The sequence below is a fragment of the Channa argus genome, chromosome 1, assembly GCF_033026475.1.
Source record: "Channa argus isolate prfri chromosome 1, Channa argus male v1.0, whole genome shotgun sequence".
NCBI classification, from domain to species: domain Eukaryota; kingdom Metazoa; phylum Chordata; class Actinopteri; order Anabantiformes; family Channidae; genus Channa; species Channa argus.
Genome location: NC_090197.1, coordinates 37444120 through 37470196, shown reverse-complemented (window position 1 = coordinate 37470196; position 26077 = coordinate 37444120). Strand labels below are relative to the sequence as shown.

Genomic DNA, 26077 nt, shown 5'->3' with positions numbered 1-26077 from the left:
TTTGGGTTCATTGGTGTGCATTACAACCATGCTCTAACAATGCAGGGCCTCCCCGGTGTCAGCACAGTTCATGAATCCTGGCCCCTTATGCACCAGGCGATTAGTATGGTGCTCTGTCTGTGGGGCTTTGCCAGAAAATGAGTTCTCTTTAAAACATATGCCCCCTGCTGATTATTTTCCTTTCCTGATATGAAATTCCAATTTTTATAATGAACACCAGTTTCCTTTACAGAGAGCAGAAAGAAAAAGAGTTCGTCACTTTGTCTATTTTGGATGGCTGCAGTTATTCTAAATGAGCGAAAAGCTGTTGTGGACATCACAAGCAGAAAATATTAAGACGAGCGTCTTTCATACTGTGGGCTAATAAGCATTCAAGTTACAAGCACAGAAATCAGCTGGTGTAATTTTCCACAGCACATGTGCACATGACTAGTGTGGCAGAAAATGAAATTACCAAAACTGTAACAAATTCAATTAAGTCATTGATTTTTAATAAATTGGCTTAATCACCAGCTGTTGTCATGCTAAGATTGTTGTGTCACAAGTTTGTCGTGCTTGTCGGTCGTGGCTGCTTGACAAAAGCAAGTTAATCTATTTTAAGTCTTAAAAACAGCATCTCTTCAAAGCATCATTTCAATTCGTATCCTGAGATGTAGAATGAGACCTGCTCTTTAGAAAACAAGACTGAATAACAGATTTGATAATTTCATTAGAGTTCCAAAACTTTATTATAATTTTACACGGCTTTAAATGTTACAGACATATGATTCACATCTGTGTAATAAATGTGACACGGGGCACCACATTTGGACGATCCATCACTGTTGTTGAATTTGATCCAAAAACAATCTGTATTTTGCAGATTTTTTGCAGCTCTTCAATTTGTAGGCAGCCTTTTCTTTCCGTCAAAATGACTGGAATCATCATTAATCTGAAAAGATTGAATTTTAAATTTTACTTTGAGCCCCTGCTTCAATATTTAATCTAACAAATTTTTATATTTGTGATACCAAACAAATCTGAGCAAATTAGCGAAATATCTGCCAACATTTGAAACGATAAAATTCAAGCATGCACATATTCAGTCATGCAAAAAAGAGAAAAATAGAAACAGCCATTGAGTGGTTTGTATATTGTCATTGCTGCTTTGGAACACAGTTGCACACAGTGCAGTAGTGTACATTAATATTGTACAATTGAAGTAGACATTGGTAATAAATTATGTATAATGAGCACTTACAACATTGTATGGTCTAAGTCTCTCATGGGTTTGGGCACTCGCCTCTTCAGGAAAAGATACCACTCCTCCTGTCCCCATCATCTAAGCACAAAAGAAGAGGTTTCAGAAAATAAAAAAGAGTGGATGCGAAATCTAAACCCAATGTAACGCTGTGAAAAATACATAAATGACAGTCAGGCTAAAGTGATCTATTTTATTAAGGTATTTCTATTAAATTGACTTTAAACACCACTGTAGTCTTAAAACCACATAAACAATAACAAATCACTCACCCTGATGGTTGCCTCCAGTTCTCCCACACTTCTCTTTCCACCTGGTAGCCATCCATAGGACCAGTGCTGGGACAGGGTGACCTGAACCACCAACGCCAACAACAACACCTGCATCATCACTCTGCTGCTCGCTTCCATTAAAGCTGCAGGGGAAGCCAAACTTGTAATAAAAGCTATAGTGTCACAGTTTCCTCACTCACACCTCCACGGCTCACAGACCAGGGGTTACTCAACATTAGTAAACAGAATTTGAGACAGCAATTAGCAAGAAGAGTAATTGTAAGTTAATGAACGTTGAGCAAACTTCAATGAGGACTGACTCACCTCTGTATTTGCCTTGTTAGCATGTGGTGCATTAGCCAGAGGGAGGTTTTATAGGTGTTGTGCAAGGATGCTGTCAGGATTATAATCCCCTCTCTGCAGGTGTGACACATTTACTGACTAATGGGACACAAAATACTACTAATGGAGCTGGCTAAGTGCTTGTGTGCTGACATCACAATGAGGGTTCAAACAGCATGAGAGATATATCAAAAAGAATCTTTGTGATTTCAATGCATCTGTGTGGAGGCAGAGAAAAAGACAACATTAAGATCAAATCTGACATTTCTCTCCATGTATAATTTATTTGATTCAGCTTTTAGCAAACAAATAGTAGTTTAAATCCATACAGATTCAAAAGGCGGAAACATCGTCGAAAGATGCTTGTGCATTTATGGTACATCAGTGCTGAGGCCTCACTGTCATCTCCCGTATTTCTTATTCTATCGGCATGACTATTCATTAAATTAAACAATGCATTAAACCAGTGATGATTAACGACCACAACAGGAATAACGTATGTAAAACAATTAAAGTAACTGATTTCAATTTTGTAGCTTTATAATAGTACAAATTGTAGTACAATAGTAGTACAAACATGGTAGAAAGTTCTTCACCCAAAACCTAAACTTATTGTTGTACAAAGGAGTAAGCAGAAGCTCTGCAAAAATATACATTATGCTTTTGATTCTGCAGCAATGTTGTGGTTTTCTTGGTAGCATGTAATATTAAGACTGGTGTCCAGATTCGTGGGAAAGCATGTTTTATATTTTGGCTGTATATTTGTATTTGAAATCAATGCTATCGCTGTACCAGACTTTTTTCATCTGTTTTTAGGAATGAACCTGTCAACTATGAATTCCTTAGACAATTGTAACTCATTAAATGACTTTCTTAGCTACGGTAGATTTGTTATCTGTATAATATTCCACAAAGCATTTGTATAAACAGTTGATGATTCATGCAAGAAACCAATAAAATACACCTTCAAAGGTATCTATGTAAATTAAACACAAACATCTGCCTTGTCTTTATTAAAATGGTGTCACTTGGTGACAAGCTTTTCCTGATTAGAACTGTTTTCTAATCGATATGGCACTGCTGCATATGAATATGGAAGTGTAAGGTTGCCTTGTTAAAGTGTACAAAAACTACTTTTTAAAAGCAGGATGCAATGCAATGTAAAAATAATTAGGTTTAATTTATGTAACAATACACTATTTTCTGCCTGTTCCAATGTGGACTGATTGAATTTTGCAGTGGCAGGTGCCAGTCCACTAAGTAATATTGCCACAGGCAAAAAATAAAGTTGGTGAAGTTGAATTAAATTGCAACAGGCAGCAGCTGTTAAGTTATTCACAGACAGAACTGAGGTGTCTCATACAATGAAATGTATCTTGAGTTCTATGTTTTTGTTTCAGCTAAAAGCGGATCATAACTATATTTCACACATGTCACTCGGGGTCACAATCATTTGAGCAACAGCATTACTGATTTTACCCAACTTATAGCAATCACTCAAACGGGTTGCGTCGGCTGCATGTTACATTATTGTAAATTAAAGGCGTTGTGGTCAGCAACAAAATAAAGCAGAAATACAAGAAAATACTCTTAGCACATCACCGGTGCATTTCAGGTAATGAGCAATACATATTCCAGTAAATATACATGATTCATATAGCTACAGTTTAAATACAGTTATTAAATATTTCCTCTTACACATTTTATTGATCCTCGCAATGTTGCATGTGTGCAACAAAGAGCTATTTTTACACAACAAGAACCCAACCAACCCATTAGGAAAACCACTATAATTTCTATATTATATATTGGGCGTAGCTCACGATCAAACATTCCTCGCCTGGAGCACAGATTTTTTTTTTTTTTTTTTTATCATATTACAGCATGTTACAACATTTGTTAGATCTGTAATCAAGTGCAAAATGTAAAAAGAGCTCACTTTAGAAAACAACATTCAGAAAAAATTGCATAAGTTAATTGGACAGAAGCATACAGAACACTATCTGAAAGGTGTTATTTAAAATTGGCGTAGTCTGAGAAAATGTCAACAAAATCCTGAACCACTCTGTAGCAGAAGTCGTATTGTTCCTGGAGGGGAAACAAGCATAGGGAAAAGTGTTACCATGCATATATGTGAGAGAACGGTTAAAAAGAACACATTTAAGTAAGCTGACAGGTTGTGCACAGCAGGTTTGATTTTATCACGTTTTTCACCTACCACAGTCTGAACCATGTGTGGTCTCTGCATGCGTAAACTCTTGACTGTCTGAAAAACGTCCAGGAGGCCTTCAGCTTTCACTCTCTCCAGAATGTTACTGAGGGCAATGAATGTACCGGTCCGTCCTGCACCAGCACTGAAACATGAAGAAGAAAACTATCAGCAACAAAAGTAATACTAGAACATTTGGAATTCTAACTACGTTCTTGACAAAAATACGGCAGTGAAACTCATGTAATTAGCAACACATCCTTTTTTCCTTTTAGATGGAAAAGTCTGCAAGAGCAAAGGTGACCTTTTGTGTAATAGTGCTAATAATCATCCTCACTTAAAGAGAGGCTAATCCAAACGCTAACACTAATCAGTTTGGAAGCTCAGTGTTTGACTGAGTCAATGTTTACAATGATGGTGGGATGGGGAGAGAAAGGCGGAGAGAGACTGGGAGCGAGTGCGATGTGCGATTCGTCGGAGAAGTGTAGAGAGACGTTGGGGATTGCAAAGGGTTAGCCCCATTCCCAAGAGGCAGAGGAAAAGCTTTAAAAAGCCCCTCTTAGACAAGTGGTGATGAAGGAATAGAAGAGAATGATGACACCATTTCCTGTCGTTAGCTCATCTTATCAGATTAATCATAGTGGGAGTCAGAGGAGATTTCACTTTGAGAGGTTTTAATTGAGTGTGAATCAGTGGATTGGATCAATCCCACAGGGGCATGCTGCTTTAGAATCACTTCACCTGAAGCTAGGTTCTGATCAAAGCTTTCACGGCTAAGTCTTTATAAGGGATCACATAAGTGGTTTAGGCATAGAACACCAGGTCTACCAAGGCTACATGTAGAATCTACTGTAACAGACATTTGTAGGGAAAAAAAATGTTTTACGTAAAACTGAAATGTCTTCCAATATCACTCGAGTGGTCTTTGCCCAGGTAATAAAAGCACAGCGAAAACAAAAGGCGTTGTACTAAAAGCTTGATTGGGCAAATACTTAATGTAATAAACTGTATATCATGTTCAGCTGATGATGCACATCATTCTGCAGAAAATTGAAGTTCCTCACCTGCAGTGCACAATTATGGGATGGTTTCCAGACTGCTGCTGCTGCCTCTGCACAGCGGCAATAATGTCAATCATCCCTCTTCCATCAGCTGGTATTCCAATCTCAGGCCATCCGTGGAAGTGAAAGTGTCGGACATGTTGTGACTGCTTTTCCTGGTGAGATGGAGAGCTTAGGCTGTTATTTTTTACTAATACAAATTTATTATGTTCTACACACACACACACATATATATATATATATATATATATATATATATATATATATATATATATATATATATATATATATATATATATATATATACACACACACACACACACACACACACACACACACACACACACACACATTTGGGGGGTTTTTTTTGGAGCTAAAAAATAGCACACAAAAGGACATATTAAAGTAATCTGTAAAGACAAGCACAAAGAAAATTGGGAGGTAAGTATTCAACAAAACCTAAATGTTAAAAGACAGCATTACGCACTGGTCTGTATGTGAGCACCATGTCTTTGAGAGTAAAGGTTTCACACTGTGTATCTCCAGTCAGCTCCACAGTGTAATCTCCAAATGTTACACTGCCCTCTGATGGCCAATACTGGAAACACTTCTCCTGGTTGAAAAGATTAATAAAAAGAATTAGGCAACATTTGCATGATATATATCCTCTTTATGTTATGCATACTATTAGTGTATAGGTACTACAAATATAAAATAATCAAATAAAGATGCATAACGATAAAGACATAAAAAAGGTTGTCTTTTCAGCGAGTACTTCCACACACAATACCGTACCTGCTCTCTTTCTTTGAGTTCGGTGAGCATAACGATTGAATGACACCTCCACTCCCACACCATCCTCCAGAAGTCCTCCACTGTGTGAGACAGGGGGCCCTGGGTTGCGATAAAATAGTCCTTCTGCCTGTAGCCCTGGAGGGCAGATCATCCAGTAAACAAGACTTGAGTGTGCAGCAAACATAATATTTTGCATTGTTTTTTAAAGGAAACAATGAGCTTTATATATACTTCTATGGGAAATCTATGCAGGAGGTCGTGAGGAAGTGCTTACATCAATAAAGGAGGCATTGATGTAGTCGGTGAACTCCTGTCCTCTTTTCACTGAGAGTATTACTCGGTTGAAATCGTCTGCAAAAAGAAAAAAGAAAATAAAACTTTCCACAAGTGATTGCTAATAAATACAGCTTTGAAGGGACTGAAGGAAATTTTTTTTAATAACTTTAGCTGTGTTATTAAGGCCGTACACGCAATTCCTATATCTGTTTGACTGTAAAAAGTTGTACCCTGGCTTCCCTTTTCCTCTCCACTCCCAACTTTACGTCAAGATACGAGCCTTATTTTAATGTCACTGATCACACAGACAGGAACTGATTAGCTGGATATCTGTGTACGGCATCTATAAAATCATCAGCAGTGTGATACTTTGATGTTTCTTGGATGTGATGTATTATGAAACCGTTAGGATTATCAGAGTAGTCCTTACACGGAATGATCTGAAGCACACGGTTCTTCTTCATGTTGGCAGGAAGGTTCCCAGTTCTCATGTTCTCCTTCATTATACGAACGTTGGTCAGCTTCTGATAAGGGGGAACATCAGTGGATGTACATGATCAGAAGGTTTTATTTTTATCTGCACAGGGCAGTACAATGGCAAAAAACAGGATGGTTTTTAAGGCTCGTGACACTAACACAGACAAAATGCAACAAGTATAAAGACAAAAGATGGACAAAAGCATTTTTTACTGCTAGAAAAGAAAAGGGGAAGAAGCAGCAATAGGGAATAATTCCTTTCAGTGAGCAGGGAATTGTGAGGGCCTCTTTGCAGCAAAAATGAGAATTTTTCACCAAGCTACAGTAAATTCCACATGGCAGATGGAGGTGCCATATGAAGTTTTAGTTGATTCAAAGCAACGTTATTTATGTTACTACTGCCAAGAGCGGCACCTTGGGCAAGTTTTCCATGAAAATACATCCATGCAGGGCGCAGGGTGACAGAGACGATTCATTACTGACTGAAATGTTTAAGAGTGAGCTTCTGTCTTCATACCCTGAACTCCTCCTCCAGGCCCAGCCTGTCGTGGGGAGCCCTGGTGTTGTGAAGCCTCTGCAGATGGCCCTCCAGAGAGCACACATCTAGCTCTGTGTCTCCGTATAGATAGTACTCCAACAGAGCCTGGTAGATGAAGGAGTACTGCATCTGAAGAGGAAGACAGAGGAAGTCACACTGAGGAAGAAGTAGAAGTAGCTGCTTTTGTTTGCCAAAGTATTTCCTACTATTTTCGCATCATAGATCTGCTTGTTTTCCATGTCCTCACTTGTTTATACTGCGACTTGAGCAGCGAGTTGAGCTGTCAGTCCAAGGTACAACAGGTCAGGAAGGGTCAACACTTACATCTGTCTGGATGAGTTGACAGCGCTGCTCTCGTATTCTGCTCACAAAGCCAAACACATCCACCCTCTGTTCCATGTGCATCATGTCGATCATGCTGTCAATGACAATGAATGTCCCAGTCCTCCCCACCCCAGCGCTGCAGAAACACAAACAAGAAGGCACAAGGTCTTCTCTGTAGCAAACAGCTGAGAGTAGCTACGGAAGTGTGTCAAAAAGAATTCTGTCAGACATTGTATTTATATAGTACAAAAACATCTCCAACCCTCTTCTCCAATAGAAGAGGGTTTTTTGTCATGTAATATAAATAAGGGACAAAATATTAGAATTTATTTACTTCTTGTTATGTATTTCCATACTAGTACCATACTGTGAACATAGACCTCGGCTGTAGACAGCCTGGAGCATGTGTAAAAGTGCTTCACCTCTGAAGCCCAAACAAACTCCTAATAGATTTACAAGAGTCATTTCAGCAGACGGCACCTCTGGGAGCGCAGAGCTGGGATTCCTCTGTGGGGTGTTAAACCCTCATCAATGGACCCCATTCAAGAACAACAGTCCCTCTCCCTGAGCACCTGTTGCAGCAGTTGTTACAACTGGCTGCATATTTCTTTTGTTGGGCGCTAATCTGATTGGCCGGACAAGCATATGTACACACAGAACTTTGCAATTTATACTTACAGATGCATTTATTCAGCTACAAAAAGCTTCACCTTATTTTTATTGTTTTTATTTGTCCTACAGTTATGCTAAATTCTAAACACATTAAACTTAAATAGTAATAAAGCTCACTTTTCACTTTTTTTATCATGGTGTTGTTTGTGCAACAGTAAGCACTATTGTTTTGTTCATACATTTATAACACAGAGTGGAATAAGACAGATCTGCATGTTTATCATGTTAAAAGCATTTTCTTATCTTAAATAACAAATGGAAGCCAGTGTCACGCAGAAATAGTTTTGCAGTCTGGATAAAAAAAATCTAAAATAAACGTAGAGAATTTAAATGGCTTCTCCTGGCAAACTATATTTAAAATTTCTACTGCACATTTTACCTGCAGTGCACAACAATGGGTCCAGCGTAGGATGGATTGACAGCCTTGACCTTCTTAAGGAATTTCAGCATGCCGATGGGCGTGAATGGCACCCCGAAGTCTGGCCAGCTGGTAAAGTGGAGCTGGGTGACGAGGCGGGGAGCTCGAGGACCATCGCTGCCCTGCTGTGAAGCACAGACATGCTCACATCTTAGTTGTGCATGAGTGATCGTCACTTAAAAACTGTGACAAGCTGACATGTTGTCTATCCTGTGTATGAAGCCAGTCAAAAAAAAAATGTAAAAAGAAGTTTATCCTCACATTAGCTGAATAATAATTAATTTTTTTTTTTTCACTTTGTTAGTGGTAACAGAATACAATTATTAAACATTATGTGTTCTGGTTTGCTCGTGCCTCACTCTCATAGCTCATGAACACTCCCTCAAGAGAACATCATTTCATTCTTTTGAACACTCGGCTGCCCTGTGTTCAGAGAGCTGAATGTAAAAGCACCCGGTCTGTCAGCTCATACAGCAGCGCTACAGCAGAGTCACAGTGTTCACGGAGTCAGAGAGGATATCTGCACTTCCCCAGCTTCAAGTCGAGAAGGAACAAAGTGAATTTTGTAATCTGAAGTCATTCCAGCACAGTGAGACGGCACCCAACTCAGCGATCAAAAACACAAGAAATACAGATACTGTAAAGCGATGAGTTCATTGCATATATTCCTTGATGTTCTTTAAGGTGTTTCCATGCTGGTTTTATTATTATTTATTTATTATATTTTCATCACATTACAGTTTACTAAAATGTTGTAGTTTTCCTAAGGGGAACATTACTTTTTATACCATCTCAACGAAGCTTTGTTTCTTCGTCAATTTTTAATCACACTCTAGCTATTATGACTATAAATTCTTATACCAATTAAAAACTATATTGAAAAAGTATAAGAATATTTTCAGGACATGCATCAAAATAAAGGCAACCATTACCCTAATCTTAGGTAATTATTCGCACACTGTAAATGTTTTCATGCTCCTTCTGTACAGTATAGTTACATCTTCAGTTGTGTGATGTCACATTCTGCGGTAAAATTATGAAATGCTTTAAAAAAAAATAATTCTGAGCATTAATATCATTAGTGTTCTGATATGTAAATGCAATTATTTTACTTACATACTGAACACAGAATTTTCTAATGGTGTAGTCGACCAGCACAGTGAAGTCCTCCATTGCCACCTTGATATTCCCATACATCCAGCAGCCCTTTTCTGGCCAGTACTGATAACATTTCTCCTGATGAGAGAAATGCGACAGTAAATGCTTGTTGGACTACATTGACTAAAACTCTGAAAAGGATGCAAAATCCAAATTGTATTGCTGCATCTATTGTGCTTCTTTTGTACATGAGTGTAGGGAATTGTTTAAGTGTGTGTATAAAAATCCCATTCAAAGGGAGTCACAGGGACTCTGTCAGTCAATAAGATGTTCACAGTGACATTTCAACTCATTAACTAGACTCTCAGACTAATTATCGTAAAGCGTCTTCTGATCTGATCAAGAATTATTCTGTCATTGATTCCCAATGCCGCAGTTCTGCCCTATCAAACCTACTGTTGAGCTCTCAATTGATCATCCCATTGGGGCTAAATTTAATATGATGCTAAATAATCTGCTGGCTGATGCTTTGTATGGATCTCAGTTGGAAAAAAGGGGTCAAACAAATGATCCCCGTGATTTTGAGTCATGAGAATACAAAAGGGTTTCACTAATAGGGCATTGGAGTCATATAGATTGTACATTGTACAATGCACCCTGCTTGGTGACAATAAAAGAATGCAGTGCAGACAAACCTCCTTCCTCTCTTTAAGATTTGTCAGCATTACTATAGTTGCTGTTTTTTGTTCCCAAATCATCCGCCAGAAATCGGCCACTGTCTCCAGCTTTGGGCCTGAAGCAGAATCAATACTAGCATTAAAAATAAGATGGTGAATGGTCATAAATTCAACTGCTTGAATGTGCAAAATGTAAAATACTCGAACAAGCTGAAAGGTGCATTTACCTTGAGCTGCAATAAATTTGTTCTTCTCTTTATAGCCCTGTGTGGAAAAAAAACATTATATTAATAGTGATTTGTGAGGTGCCGGTCCTCAGCTTGACTGTAAATTAACTTACATCTATGTAAGATGCGTTTATGTAGTCGGAGCACAGATGTCCACTGAGATGACTTAACACCACTCTTGAATGGTCATCTGTGGAAAATAGACAGAAAAAAGCAGCAGTCTGTGAATAAAATTGGCTCTTATTTTTCATTTGAGCCCACATCACCTTTCCTTTAGGTTTAGTGATCAATAAAACGGCAAGTCTAAAGGTTACATTAATATTGTCTGCTGCAAAATATAGATCCTCACTCACATGGTAAAATGTTTGGGTATCTGTTTTTCTCTCTGTTTTGCTCTCTGCTCGCTTCCTCAAAGGACCCGTGGTGGTAGTAACATGGCAGCGACTATAAAGAGAGAACCCAATTCTCATGAGAAAAGAATAGAACCCCAGGTACACAGCCTGCAAACATAACATTTTATTACTATTTTCTGTACTTGCTGTGTGTGCAGGACAGCTCGGATACATACTGTACTATATAGTCTGCATCAAATAAATGCTCACGCACTCACATTGAACTCTTCTCTGAAGAGCTTGCCATCGTCTGCAGAGCGTATACGGTACTCCTCCTCCAGCGAGTCCAGAGGGATGGGGAAGTACCTCTTGGATGGTGAGGGAGACCTGGGAAGGAGGACCACTGTCTGTTCTCCTGTGGATAAAGGAATACATGGCGCTGATTCTGATAACGTTTCCCAATGGAGAACTACCAAAGTTTTATAGCACCTGCAAAAACAAGCCTGATGACCTACTTATCTGGGTACATGACAGAAATGATTTCTTGAGTTATAAACATGCTGCTGCCGCTGCATGACAGTCTTAACTCAAAAATCTGGCTTTTCTGTTTATTTATTTATTTTGTACTTGTAAAAGTTTATATGGCTCCCTACATGCTGGAATAGTTAAGAGTCTTCCAAAGTGTTTCCAGCTATCTTGAACTCCAGATCATCAAACTTTCTCAGTCCATGAAGAGTATAAATCTACAAATCAAATAAGAAAGAAATAAAAAGCAAAAGGCTCCATAACTTTTTCATGTGCTGGTGGTTATATTGAGTAAAGCAAAACAGTACCTCGCTCCTCCAAGAACCCATTTGGAATCTTCTTATCCACTGAGGTAACCAGAGCTTTCCTGTGGTTTTTGAACCTGTATGTAATGAAAGAGAAAGAAGGGAAGAAAGTCAGAAAAGATAAAGGGCATATATTTGTATTGAAGAAGCATAAATGAGCTGACCCAAGTCTCTAAAACAGTGCTGTTAAACACACAAGACAAACAACAAACACCCAAACCATTATCAACCATCTGAGGGAGGCAAAGCTGTTCCTCCTCATTTCGTCGTCAGGATGAAGTCTGAGCCGGCCGGTCAGTGAATGAGTGTCTGTGGCCTGACCTGACCTGGCTGTTTTTGATTGCTGTCTTACTTGAGGTGCAGCTGTTTACCCATAAGCCACTGCGTACCGCCTGTTTCCAAACCACCCCCATCCCATGCCCTGACCCGACACACGCACACACGCACATACGCACATGCTCAAACATGGTAAAAAGGAAAGAGGAGATACAGCAGAGATACAGAAGGCAGGCAAATAGAGTGTGTGACTGTGTACGTGTAGATTTATTCACCTCAGGCAATAGATTGCCAGCAGCACAACGATGATAAGAAGAAGGGATATGACCAATGTTGAGGGCAGCACATGAGCACCCTGATGGCTGTGGTTTTCTAAATAAAAGACAGTCAATCATATAATTTATTTTCAAACGTTATGTTAAACAAAACATAATGTATGATATTTTGAAAAAAGAACCTGCAACTTGGCTTATTTGGCTTTTTGCTTAGAGTTAGATAAGAAGATTAGTAGTTGAGCAATTAAAGAAGTTAGAAACAGCTAGGTAACCTATGTGTAACCTAAAGATAACAAATCTGCTCATTCAGCTTTAAAACTGCTGACAGGGATTTCTTTTACCTTTGGACAGAGCCAATCTAGCTGTTTCCCCCTGTTTCCAGCCTGTGTGCAAGGAGAACTAAATATGTTCAGAGACTGGCTTCATAATGGACACAGACAATACAGAGTGAGCGGTGTCAATGTGTTCATCTAACTCTCAGCATGAAAGCACATTTCCTATAATATCGCAGTATTACGCAAAGATTTTTCCAGATTTTTTGCTGTAGCTACAAAGTATAGTAAGCATTATAATGCTAAATGTCTATAAGAAAACCATAAGGTACCGGTCACAGACCAGCAAAACCTCTGGGGTGTATGAACATCCATGATGTTGTGATTTCATGCCAAGTGTCATGTGTATGCAGAAATAAAAATACAAAAAACTACATATATATATATATATATATATATATATATATATATATATATATATATATATATATATATATGTACACACACACAAATTTGTATTACATATAGTCTCACTTTAAATTCAATTCTGATCTTTGCCATACACAGTAAACTTGCTCTACAGTCATTGCAACAGTTACCTGCAGTTTGGTTTTCATGAGATGAATTAGTTATGGCAATAGAGATTCCAATCAGAAACAACACCATTGTCACTGTGAATAAAAAACAAAAGTCATGTCAACAGAAAACCAGGTTAATCCCTGTAATTCTTATAAAACCACACTAGAAGGCGCCAAACTAACATGAAATGCATCTGCACTCTGGTAAAGCATACAGGGGGCAGAAAGGAGAACTCAGCTTTGATGTGGCTTGAGAGTGATGTCTGCATGCGTCTCTGCTGAGCAGTTAAAGTCCTTATGGGAAATCTGCTTGCAGCCCTGTCCTGTCAGGCTGACTTGAAAGAGCAGCAGCATATCAAATAACCTAATATTCAGACATCAAACCAGAGAGGAGGCTTTAAACCACAGGTGACATAACCATATCCCTGGGGACCCCGTGGATCTGACAATAGAGTTCAGCTCAAGCAGTATTTGTTAGAAGCCATCTCATTTTGCTCAGTTGTCTTTGATGTAGATTGCAGCCCAATGAAGGTTTGTGGCAAAAATACATGCACAAATTTCTTCAATGTGGCAGCTTGAAACCCAGTAGATGACTTTTATAGTACAGCAACACTGATAAACAGCATTAAACAGACCGTGTAGAAATTAGCATATGTATATAGGTTATACTGTTGGCATTATAATCAAGACCAGATGGTGCTGTTTCTCTCCCTTTGCTGAACCATTACGTTATTCTAAAACACATCTTCACTCTTTCCTTTGACTTTATTGCTGGAAGCTCTTAGTCATTTATTTGGGGCAGTGTGTCTTTCAAAAACAAAAGAAAAACTTGCTCACAACGGTGCCAAACTGAAATCAGATCTGACACATTATCATTGTGTCTTATAAGTCTAGCAGCTAATTTCTCCAACCTCACACCCATTTCCGCTTTTCTTTCCGTTCTTACAAGTGAGAGGGTAAGAAATCACAGGAGAAATTGGGCAAAAGGGGCAAATCTGCCTAAATGGCTTTGATGGAATAAATGAGAGTGGCAAGAATTAAGTGTCCTAATTTATCCTCTGCTCTAAGTCCCCCTCTTGTTATAGAGGCCACAAGACTGAATGGAATAATTCATTGTGTCAATTTAGTTCTTCTGTAAATGGGTCATCTAGGGGCCTAATTTGTGATGTTTGAGAGAATTTCTTGCACATAACCTCAGGGGTTTCATATAACTATTTCTCCTAGTGCTTTTGTAGAAAGGGGAGCTACATAATAATGCTCTAACAATGTGCTCAAAACTAAATTTATGTCAAAACCTGTAAATCATTGTTGAACAGGAAATTAGGTGCTTGCAGTCTCTATCTGCAGTAATACTCAACAAGGAGGATACTGACATGCACAGACATTTGCACACCGAAAAGACATTTCAGGCTTGCAATAAGTTCATAAAACCTCCTTTAATTCAATTTATCTAATGTTCACAGTCCAATCTGATGTCTATTTCCCTTAAAAAAAGATGACAAACAAGCCAACAGCCCCATTTTCTCACTTCACTCATATGCATTTTTGCACATACGTCCCACAGCCAAAGGCTATATGTTCCATATGTGCTACATTCTATTGGAGGAGCCAATTCAATCCCCAGCGTTAACAAGCTGACACTGTCAGCACCTGTTCCCAGCACTACCCCACTGGGCAAGTCAAATTCACTCACACAGACCCCATCCTACAACTCTATGCTGCAAGGCGTGCTGTGCATATGGGTCACTGCACAGTCCACTGCATATCTGTCATTTCCTGGCAGCTACAGTTTATACAGCATATAGCTAGGAAATGGAAGAATGAAATTGAAATGTAAAAATATGTCAAATTTACTTTCACAAATTTACTTTCATTAAATGGAAAAAAAGATAAATCTAGACTGAATGTCTACCTGCAATGCTGAATTGAAAAAAAAAAGTCTATTGAAAAGTGTAATAGAATAGAGTCGTATATACTACAGTATTGCAGTGTGGTCTTCTGACCAACAGAGGGAATTGGTAACATGAGAGGAGAAGGGGGACAGTGTCTTGACTTTGCCTTAAGTGAAAAATGTGTCAGGTTGTCTCAGGCATTACTTAAAACAGGTACTAAAACACTTATTTCTATTATTCTAAATGCTAAATAAAGGGGATGCGAACTTAACCCTAAAGCTTTGGAATACTAATAAGCATTCAGCTAGTCCACATGTTCTTTCATCATCAAAAGGAACTAAAACAGTAAAGGAATGTAAAAAGAGGTTATAGTAAAATATTATAGTATTTTTAGTATAGTATTGTTTATTTTTATTTATTTTTTTGTCCTTTCAGCTTATCCCGCACATTCAGGGTCACCGCAGCAGATCATTAGTCCGCATGTCAATTTGACACAGTTTTTACGCCACATGTCCTTCCTGATGCAACCCTCCCTAATTTCTACAGGGCTTGGAACCGGCACTACGCGGCTGGGGAGATGGGCTATTGGGGGTTCAGTAAAAATTATATTAGTGCAAATGTTTGCAACCTCCCTTGATAAAAAAAATAATTAAAAATGAATTTTAATTAATTTCTTATGAAATATTAATTGTACTAGCTGAATGCATATGCATAATGTTGATAAAGAAAATCTTTGTTTTACTCTTTTCCACACAAAATGAGCTAATGAAAACTTTTACACTCATCGGTGGCTCCACAACTTACATTACACATTATACATTACTTTGGTGTATGACTTCCTCTGACCCTCATATAAATGGGGATTTGCTGGAGAGAATCATTTTAAACAAGAAAAAGGTACTTTGATATGATTGATCTTTCCTTTCACACCAGCATTTGCATCATTCCTTCCAAATCCCTGCTCTGCATGGGTTTAATGAAATACTAATAACAGTGTCATTACTTCCACCTCAAGCTCTTGCTTGACATAAACGTAACCAGTGAATTAAATTATACTGCATCACTTACTGTGAGAGTGCAGAAACAGATCATTCGATCCATGCATGATGCAATGCCAGCATTCAAAATGCATAACACACTAGTTGAACCTTGAGGGTACCATTAATATTTTGAGCAATAATATTCAACATTATTGAATATATTATAACAGCAATCCGATTTGCTTTTCTGTTTGTGAACAGCAATAAGATGAAGACCAGAATTACATTAAATATGAGACAGCTATTAAAACAAACAAAAAAATGTGAAAATAAAAAAAATTTAATACTGTATATGCTGTACATTGCTTGAACAGTTACAGCACCCTAAAAAGAATCGATTCTGATTCACTTCAACTGCTTCCTCACACTAGCTTTCACATGAAAACCTGAAAATTAGACAAAAAAAAAAAAACTGACATCAGAAATAGAAACACCAACTGCAGAAAAGTGTATTTTCCTTGTGGAAAACCTGCACTCTTCTTATCATTAATTCAAACAAAAGTGTGCAGGGGAAGATTATGTGTAATCCATTCCTCAACCAAAACATAAAAATGTGGCTAACACAGGTGAGACATGTCACTTATGTGTTCCCTCCATAGCATTTAAGCAAACATTGAAGAAGGATTCTAAATGTTTAAAATAAAGTAAACATAATGTAAATAGCTGATAACCTTCTGACCGAATTACATTTTTATATAAACACTGTGAGATTAAAAAAAATGATGATTTGCACATGAAAGACACATGCAGTATGCTGCATTTTCAAATGGATACCAGAAAAAGTCCTGAATAATGTTGCTGATCTTGAAATAATTATATAAACACCATCTCATAATGTACTGGGTGAGAGACCATGTAAAGCCCTGGACATCAAATAATTACTATATATAAGCAAAGCAAATAAGCAAATAATTGAGTATGAATACTGAATACTGTATGAAATCAGTGTGGGTAAAATGATGTCTTACATTTACTGACGTTTAACATGACTACCTTCAATAAAATAATAAAACACGATTCTGCAGCCACAATGCTGGCTCTGTTAGGCTGTAAATCAGCATTTGTAGCATAAGCATGTGCAATGCTCATAATAAAAAATTCATGTTTAGCAGCTGTAAAATTTATCACACTGGCCATGTTAGTTTAAACACGTAACGTGGAAACATATACTATTTTTATTTGTTATTTAGCATAAAAATCGAAATATATGTAGCAGATTTCTTGTGGTTGGCGTGCGGTCATGATTGAAAAACTGGACACATTTTGAAAATGTAACCTGATCATGATGCAACACATGTAAAGTCAGGTGACCACAAACATATATTATGTTCATAGACATATGTGTAACAAATTTCCTGGCATTCTTTCATGTTGTTTGAGATCATTTACAAAACGCATAAAAATGTATTTCAGTCCAAACTAAAGTGGTGAACTGAGCGAGCAACATTGTCAGCCCTTGAACAGTTTATCACGAGATGCTAAATTGCATCATCACACCCCAATCTTCCAGTGCATGGGAATAAAGCTGAACACAGTAGGTCCTGGGATATAATGTACTGTGTGACATATAAACAAATGAGAAGCTCACTGACCTTACCCCACTAAAAGCATAGAACGCCGCAACTGAAATCACTACTCCTCTGAAAAATGAATGATTTCTAAATTATTCAACATGTTCCAGGTTATTCATGGATGTTTGCCAGATACAACGTTCATTGATTTGTAACAACCGCAGCAATACTGCAATGTATGCAAGACAGCACATTTCTAAACATCAGCCAGACACAAATCATCCAGTTACAAATATTGCCAATATATGCCATTAATACTGCAGGATAACAGTTTTCTTTATAACAAAGGTAAAGAATTTGCTGCTTATACGCATATCTAAAACAATAACAAAATATATCAAATTGATAGCTGTTTCTAGTTATGTCTTGGTCTCTCCACAGATCAATACAATCTCAAAGACAAATCCACATTTTGTACTTGGCACAGAATGGATGGCATGTCTTGTAAACAAAAAGATAAGTGTTTTTTGTTGTTGTTTCCAGGGAGAGAAGGAACAAAGATAAAATATTAAAAAAAGACTGAAACATCTACCATTTCCAGTGGAGTGCCGATTGGAAAAGAAGGAAGGAGAGCACAAACACGTTAGTAAAGTGTGGCCACAGAGAGAGAGACATGAGAGGGGAGATGAGATAAGAAGAGAGGAAAGAGTGGGGCTGGAGGAGATAAATGTCTAAATTCTGGGTTGGAAATAACAGCCATAATGGAAGATACCCATAGTATACAGAGGCAGTAAAAAGGATGAAGCTGTACTGTCTGGTAAGTCGTTACTATGTCTTCCTGTATTTTAGTGGGGGAGGCTCTGCACCAACACTGCTTAATTCAACATCACCAAGTATATCTTCTAAACTGATCATACTCTTCAATGAATATCTCTCTAAAAGCATCAATAAAAAGTGAAGATTAGCAGCTCCGTGAAGGGAGAATTTCCCGCAGGACTTAATAACTTTTAGCTTGGTGTAACCACAAAAATAAACTGCCCACGTAGATAGGAGATACTGTGATTGTTGCATTATAGTAATAGATTGAATTTCCATTGATTCCCCGAATTAGAATTGAACTGGTCTGTGGTTGGATGAACTAATAAAAGACTTACACTTCCAAGCAAGGCCAGTGAGATCTGGTATCAGCTGACCCGTCAGTCCATAGTAGCCATGTGATCCCCGTCCCCTTTTTCGTATGATTTATTGGGGTTTTCTACCCTCAGTCCGCCTCCTATTCACATCCTCTCTGGGGGTACTGATGTTAATACTGGATAAAAAGATGACTGAGGTTGATGGCGGAGCCCGAGGTTATTTGAGTGTGTCAGAACTTTAGATCAAGGCACAGTGGATCACAGGAACCTGAAAAATGAAGCAAAAGACAATACATAGTTTAACCAAGCCTAAGAGCACTAGCTGTTTTGTTCAGCACTAACAGACAGTATATAAGTCTAGGACAGGTCAAATGTGATGGGATAGGTTGGTCATTTGACCACACACATTTACTTGCTGGATCTATCCATGCATACATATTAACATGAGCATAATACATTACTTATTTTGCTGTCACACTGCAGATACACGAAGGTCACAATTGTGACTGGTGCTAAGACACGGGGGGTTTATGTTGACATATGCTGATCTTTGTCATTCTCGTGAACTCTCTTCCAGGCCGACCTTGAGTCAGGTTCTTGATTAACTTCACCTTAATGGCTCAAGACTTGGAATTAGCAGTATAGTACTAGAGAAGCATGTAACAGAGAGAGGCTGTATTAGTGATGCATTTTACTGGTGTAGAAATAATAGAGAAAAGTTGGTGAGGTGGAGGGGCACCAGTGATCTCACTACATAGAGATCTGAGTTAGAAGAAAATAACATATGATGACCTCCAGCAACCTCTGCCCATCTACTCTTGAATCATGCTCATGGTCTTCAGGTGTCCTGTTACCACAGCAACCTGGACCGTTGACAGTGCTGTTTGTAGACAGTTAGCTCGTCCACAGACTGGTCATTAATGTGGACTTTGAATATACTTTGTTTGTTTTGTTTTGCAGGAAACAGTTTTGTCAGATGATGTGTGTGTGTGCGTGTGTGTGTGCATGTGTGTGTGAGATGGTCACACAGCGTTTGGCTCTGAACAATGTGCCAGGCCAGTTAATATTAAGTTCATCTAGAGGTTCCATTAAAACAAGGGAGGTGTAATCTAATCTGCAAACTTATTACATTTTCAGAAAGAGCTGGAAATTATCTGAAATTATTAAGAGAGTTGTTCAGGTTTTTGTACATGTTTACAATTACCTCCTTTATGTGACTCCGAAGTGGTTCAATGCCTCATAGTTCTTAACTAAATAATTTTTTAAACGTTTTATTTGTTCATTTATTTTGAGAAGAAATTGTTCTGATTGTTGTTTCATTATTTATGATTATGTCACATTTGTAAAGGATGTTTGTAATATACTTTTTTGTAAATGTATTGTGTAATATATATATATATAAATGCAGTACAAAATTGTCCGAATGAATAAATTACACTTAAAAACAAGATGCAAACAAATTAGCAAAATGGGGATTATTATTTTCTTTTTTCACTTTCCTTTCCTTTCTGCTGATTCTGGTTTTGATTTGTTTCCTTCTGAAATGTATACTGTACATATGCTTAAAGTTCATTAGTGTGTTAAAATAAAAGATTGAAAAAACACTAATAAAGGCAGATGTTCCCTGACTCACTATTTTAAGGGTGTTTTTTTAGGCTGACTCAAAAAAATCATGAACACACATCAAACGTAAAGTGGTATGAGGGGGGGTTTGCATCTGTGCACAGTATGTCTGACAAAATGATTCCACATTATATTAATTCAGCAGGGTGACTGTGTGCAGATGTGCAGTCATTTGTATTGTACATGTCCATTGTTTCTTTACTACTTAGTTCTCTCGTCTCTAACATCCTCTGCTACAGACTCCACTGTTGCAAAGAGACAACATTAACAAGCTATTTATCTCCAACCATGCAAAACTAATTCTCCCTAAATTAGTCTTCCCGAACAGTGTTTGTGGTACACAGGAGGAGTTTACACATTCACCACTTTCTTCTAACAGAACAATCACAAGTAAAAATCACCTTCAAATCTAATAACGGAAAACAAGAAGCGGTGTTAATACGCAATGTTGCCCAATAAATGTTTCCATCACACATGGCCTTAAATCTGTCTGTGTCAGTCATTTTACAATACAAACTCTGCTGGAGTTAATTCCTCTGTTTAGACAAAGACATTACTGTGATGTTATTCTATCGCCTTGCTCAAGTCTCAGAAAGAAAGCATGCTCCCTTCACTCACTCCCACTCTCCCAGAGTCCCACTGCCCACAGGTGTGAGACACAAAGCCATATTGTTAACACTTGGCTGCTGTGACACAGCCATGCAGAAAGGAGAGGACAAGACGTGAATTAGTCACTAGGCCCAACAGAACGAGCCCACTCAGTCTGAACCGTGCTGAGCCAAATTAATGGACAGAAACTTCTTTCCCCTTGCATTTTACTATAGGGGCTCAACTTCATTTAACATATGCATGATTGCCATTACAAACTAACACTTTAATTCAAGAACTGTAAACCTAGTCAAGCCTGGTCCCTTATAAATCTGGCCTAAAAAACGCGACTCCACGGTTCAGCACTGCATGTCCATAAAGTTGGAGATTTGCAAGAGATATGGCTATTACTATTTTTCTCTCCATTGTGGAAAACAAAATCTAGTACGCCACCAAAACACCAAATATAGTCCATTGGCCAGTTATCGAAGTGTTTTAGCCGCCAACTGCAACAAACTGGACTTTTTAACACTGGTGCAAAACCAGCTTGGTAAAGGCCTAATTTAGGAACCTTTAATAAAGCTACTGTTTTTTTTCCTTCATAGTAGAGATATGCTCTATAGCTGATTTTAATGCGAGGAGCTGCAGATTTTTGCTTCTAAAGGTCTTTGAGTGAGGCTTGCCTTTATAACCAATCAGAGAAGACCACACTCAATGTTAATATAACTCAACAGAGCCTATTAAAGTTAATCACTTCCTGTCTTTCAGAGTCCATGTTCTTACAGGTGGTGTAACCCTTCTTATGACTCGAACTGCAAGTTGTATAAGGCAACAGTAAGGAATGTTTGTTCGGTCTGACCTGTACTGTCTTATGCACCGTGGATTATATTCATAAAGTTGTTGTTATATAATCAGTTTCTAAGCAGTGGTGATAATGGATAAATAAGCACTAATATTCTTTGAAGAAGTGGGCAAGGCTCTTTTCAATTGATTGATATATTGTTAAATGACATATACATACAATAAATGTTTAAGCGATGCTTATGTATCCATTTTTTACTAGATTACAAGTCCTTGGGGGACTCTTATGATACTATCCTGTTTTTTTACACAGACTATTGTTCTCCTGTCAGGTCTGCACATTCAGTCCAAAGAAGAAGTAGACATGCTTGCCGCATATGATTACTGCAGTCACAAGCACTTCCTTTCTGTGCTGCTCTGCTCATTGACTAAAAGAGGAAATATGCAAGTCATTAAAGTTTTATGGAAGCGCAGTCATCACCCAGGTCTCTATGGTTTAATCATTAATTCATATCAAAACAGGCAATGCTGAGTACTGTAGCTAAGCGCGGCTAAGAGATCTTTTGGTTATATTGTAAAGAATGTTGCTTTCTTTTTAAATTAATGTTTTAATCATGATTTAATCATCTGTGTACAAAAGTGACGGGTGCTATTCAGGGTTTAGTCATACTAAAGTTAGCTATTCATACCATTCAGATTTAGTCTTTCTGAAACAGAAATGTAATATTGAAGGCTCACGTGGTTTCCTGAGACAATGAATCCGCAGTTTTCATAACAGGGTAAACTAGGGCTTCAGAGAGCACATTCATTCTGGATGGGTAATGTACAGAGCGAGCTGAAACTGGGTTTTGTCAGTCAAGTTGGGAAGTCACATTTTGTACAATGCACAAGTTCAGTGTGTGTGGGGCATCTGTCCGTTTGTAAGTTTGAATCAGTCTGACGATTCCTTCAGCACAACAAGACAAAATGATCCTTGTTACAGATGAAGACAAACATGTAAAAATTGTATTGTTTGCTAAATATAATAAAAGACCTTTGACATTGAGATTCATGCCAGTTTGTGACTTCATATAACTTCCTGCTAACATGACTCCTGAACATTGACTTTTTAAAAAACTGGCTTCTGCTGATGGAACTAGAAATTTTATGCTTATTATGCCTTCATATCAGACGATGAGCAGTGTAATATCCAGTGTCAAGTTTGAGGGCCTCTGGGGTGCGGTATAGGTGAAACCAGGGACAGGAGATAATCACTGTAATTACTGCATCCCCACACTATCTGCTTCAGCTCAACAAAGGATAACAAGCTGGTTAATAAATAAATAAATCGGCCCCAACATACTGTCATTCTAGTTAATATGGTCCTGTTTAGATTTCCTTTCTTATGCTGCGGCTGTTTTCTGTGACTGTTTTTACCATAGGTGCTTGCTGACAAAGTTTTAGCTGCAGCAACACTTCCTCTTTTTAGAGCAAAGTACACCACAAGTCATATCTCAATTATTAATACACAGACTTAGCATAGAAGAAGAAGAAGCGGACCTTGAAACAGAAACTGTAAAAACCACAGTTGAGTCAGACATTGACTGCAAACATAAAACTTTTAAACTGGGTAGAGACAAAAACATCTTCACAAATGTGGAAAAGGTCGTTATAGATTAACACAGCAGAGCAACACTGGCCTATATCCAGTGGCATACACTATGTACAGCATGGAACACTGCCGTTGTCATCCAACCTACTTAATCATAATTTAACAATCAGTTTTTTTTCTTCCAGTTACAATCAGTATAAATGACAGCCAGAGAAAAATGCAAAAGTGGCATCAAAGGTCAGATAGTTCATATCAGTGACACATCTATATGGCTGCAGGGACCTCTGATTAGACTGCATGATGGAATGGGTCAGCAATGCTAAAGAAAATTAAATCAAACAAATGAAATGTTAAATGTTATGTTTGTGGTTGAACAAGTGGACCTTCGCTTACTTGCTTGTGGAAATAAATACACTGTATTGCCTTTGGGAAGACATAAATATGCCCACCTAAACAAATCTTTAGACTCACCTTTTAAGGGAGTCACACATATTAGCTGTTTGTCAGCTTCACACTGTCACCTCCTGCTGCACCATCTGTTTGTCTCATGCTTATGTCAGCTCTTACCTGAAGCATTGAATTGGGTTTTAGAGGTCATCAACCCAATTTATTCCTCACGCAGATGGGTGTCATTCTATGGTAAACAAACAATACCAGGAAGTAATGTTGATGCAACTGGGAGTCATGTCTTGCTACATAGGCTGTTGTAATATTAATAATATGTTGTAATATGTTGTAATATGTTCTGCATTCTTCACAGCCATGTTAGCCAAGTACATATATTTACTATCATATGCATAATTTTGACCTCAGGATATTGAAAAGTCATCTTCAGGAAATTAATCTTTACTGTATATTAGCCCGTGTCTAATTATAGCTCCCATATACCCAAGGTGTAAAAGATGTGGGTTATGCAGCCCAATATTTAGACAGAATCTGAGTTAATCCTAAAAATAACACCAGCTTTTACTAGGTCATTTAATCAGAGACGCGACGTTAGGTGAGCTGATTGTGAATGACATTATAGAGACATTTGTAGTTCATGTCTGAACACGTGACAGTTTTACCAGTTCTCCACCATGTGTAGAAGGAATGTGTGTTTTAAAGATGGTTTTATTTTATTTTCAAACAAAAATATAGATATAGACAAAATAAGATGCTTAATAATACATTTTCTCATGTCAGAAAACAACCACACTTTGCATGTTGCGCATTGTTGCCTTTAGGCCTGTCTACATCTCTAGACCACTCGGGATGCTGTAAACCCACTGCGACCCTCCTCATCAAATGTGATAGGAATTATTTGGCTAAAATGCACAATCTTTAAAATCCCATACAAGTAATGGGAAAAAAAGGTAGTGACAAGAGGCAAAAACGACCACACGGTGCACCCTAATGCGTATGGATTTGCTCCACTAACCCATATTTACTGTAGTCCATGTTGTCTATGTTCAGGAATGGCAGCGTAGACGAAATGGAAATATGACTTCTTATGTCCAATCGCCGTGGCCTGCATTCTCTATCTGCGGATTTGATGAACTAAAATCCTTTAGTGGTTTTGGTGAAATGCCTTGTGGTTTAAATAAACAACAAAAAAAAGGGAGAAAAAAAAAAGAAAACCCTACGTGGATGCGTGGAGCTGCCTGGATTTTGGGGAGAGGTTCCAAAAGAAACGAGGCTAAGAACATAATCGACAGAAAACGGTCGCTGTTCAAATGCAAATGTTTGCATTCATCTTACCGTGATACTCTGCGATGACCTCGCCTCACGCGGCGCAGCGGCTGATGATATTCACTTGTGTCTTTCCTGCACCGACCCGCCGCCTGCGTCTTTCGTTCCGTCCTTTGGAGACACACAGCACAGGAAGCTGTCGGACTATCTGGCGTTTAGGGTCTCCAGGTGATCACATTCCCATGAAATCTCTCTGAGGATGCGCTTCCCCTGCCTGCCTGCTTGAGCTGAGCTGTGTTATGGCAGCCAGACTGGAGACTGGAGACCCTCCCCCCCCGGGCGCAAAGCGGTATCAGGTGGACACAGCATCCTTTACATTCCTGCATCAGTAGATGATGAAGGGCAGGCCTGTGCACAAAAAGGCTCAGTTTGTTCGTGTTTTGTGCGTTATGGTAATTTTACTGTCGACATTTAGCATTTGACGTTTGCTCAATACAATAAAAAAGGCTTGATGCTGTACTTCATGTAGCCTAGTTTTCATCTGGGGGTTTGCATCAAGAACTGATATTGACCTTATGAAGTACTTCATATTTTTTTATGCCATATGACTATAAAATGTTTTGACCCTTCTCGTTTCTGTATTTTAGCTATATTTAGTTTGTCTGGATTGTTTCTGTATTAGCTTTATGAATAGTTACATATTTTTAACTGCATCCAAAAAGGTGCAGGATGCAGGATACAGTTGGTGTAATTTTTGCCACTGCATCAGAAAATAAAGGGATAAACCTGAGATGGTCAAAAGTATATCTTAGTTTACATTTAAATGTAAGTAGAGCCATCTGCTGGCAATGGTTAACATTTTGTGTTGCATATTATCCAAGACTAAAATGATGTTATAGACAACGTCACATTATTCTTCTTTTTGGGGGGGTTTATTTATTCACATCGATGAATACAGTAGATACTTTCATTCTGCTGCTGCTCAGTAGACAGTAACATTCTGTCATCATTAAATAGCCTACTTGTGCACGATAAATG

General features: G+C 38.2%; 2 protein-coding genes across 8 annotated transcripts; both read right to left on the bottom strand.

The window, feature by feature from the left end:
- Positions 1 to 712: 712 nt before the first annotated feature.
- gnrh3 (gonadotropin-releasing hormone 3) lies at positions 713 to 2816 on the bottom strand. Its single transcript, XM_067518114.1, has 4 exons — positions 1837 to 2816; positions 1513 to 1655; positions 1241 to 1321; positions 713 to 931 (listed from the first exon to the last, which is right to left on the bottom strand). Exons 2-4 carry the CDS (start codon positions 1648 to 1650, stop codon positions 878 to 880), a joined length of 273 nt encoding a protein of 90 aa, XP_067374215.1. The 5' UTR covers positions 1651 to 1655; positions 1837 to 2816; the 3' UTR covers positions 713 to 877.
- A 143-nt stretch (positions 2817 to 2959) lies between these two features.
- LOC137133912 (receptor-type tyrosine-protein phosphatase epsilon-like) lies at positions 2960 to 25458 on the bottom strand. Of its 7 annotated transcripts, none has more exons than XM_067518054.1 (23): positions 25109 to 25454; positions 23840 to 24002; positions 18789 to 19033; positions 13211 to 13282; positions 12681 to 12722; positions 12340 to 12436; positions 11792 to 11865; positions 11237 to 11373; positions 10980 to 11070; positions 10740 to 10816; positions 10627 to 10663; positions 10418 to 10515; positions 9741 to 9860; positions 8586 to 8749; positions 7535 to 7670; positions 7190 to 7339; positions 6626 to 6719; positions 6194 to 6270; positions 5920 to 6054; positions 5612 to 5737; positions 5128 to 5279; positions 4073 to 4208; positions 2960 to 3942 (listed from the first exon to the last, which is right to left on the bottom strand). In XM_067518054.1, coding segments are annotated over exons 3-23 (2091 nt in total). In that variant the 5' UTR covers positions 18790 to 19033; positions 23840 to 24002; positions 25109 to 25454; the 3' UTR covers positions 2960 to 3867. The 7 variants fall into 7 exon arrangements, with proteins under 7 accessions (XP_067374155.1, XP_067374146.1, XP_067374162.1 ...); XM_067518045.1 differs by having other exon boundaries at positions 23936 to 24002; XM_067518061.1 differs by lacking the exon at positions 23840 to 24002 and having other exon boundaries at positions 8586 to 8746; positions 25109 to 25458.
- Between the last annotated feature and the right edge of the window lie 619 nt (positions 25459 to 26077).

Coding starts and splice junctions, on each gene's coding strand:
- gnrh3 (XM_067518114.1), bottom strand. CDS start 1,650: ATGGAAGCGAGCAGCAGAGTGATGATGCAGGTGTTGTTGTTGGCGTTG. Junction 1,322..1,512: donor AACTGGAGGCAACCATCAGG/GTGAGTGATTTG, acceptor TTTTGTGCTTAG/ATGATGGGGACAGGAGGAGT. Junction 932..1,240: donor GACTTAGACCATACAATGTT/GTAAGTGCTCAT, acceptor CAATCTTTTCAG/ATTAATGATGATTCCAGTCA.
- LOC137133912 (XM_067518054.1), bottom strand. Junction 6,055..6,193: donor TCAATGCCTCCTTTATTGAT/GTAAGCACTTCC, acceptor TCTGCCCTCCAG/GGCTACAGGCAGAAGGACTA. Junction 5,280..5,611: donor TGGTGCTCACATACAGACCA/GTGCGTAATGCT, acceptor CCATCTCACCAG/GAAAAGCAGTCACAACATGT.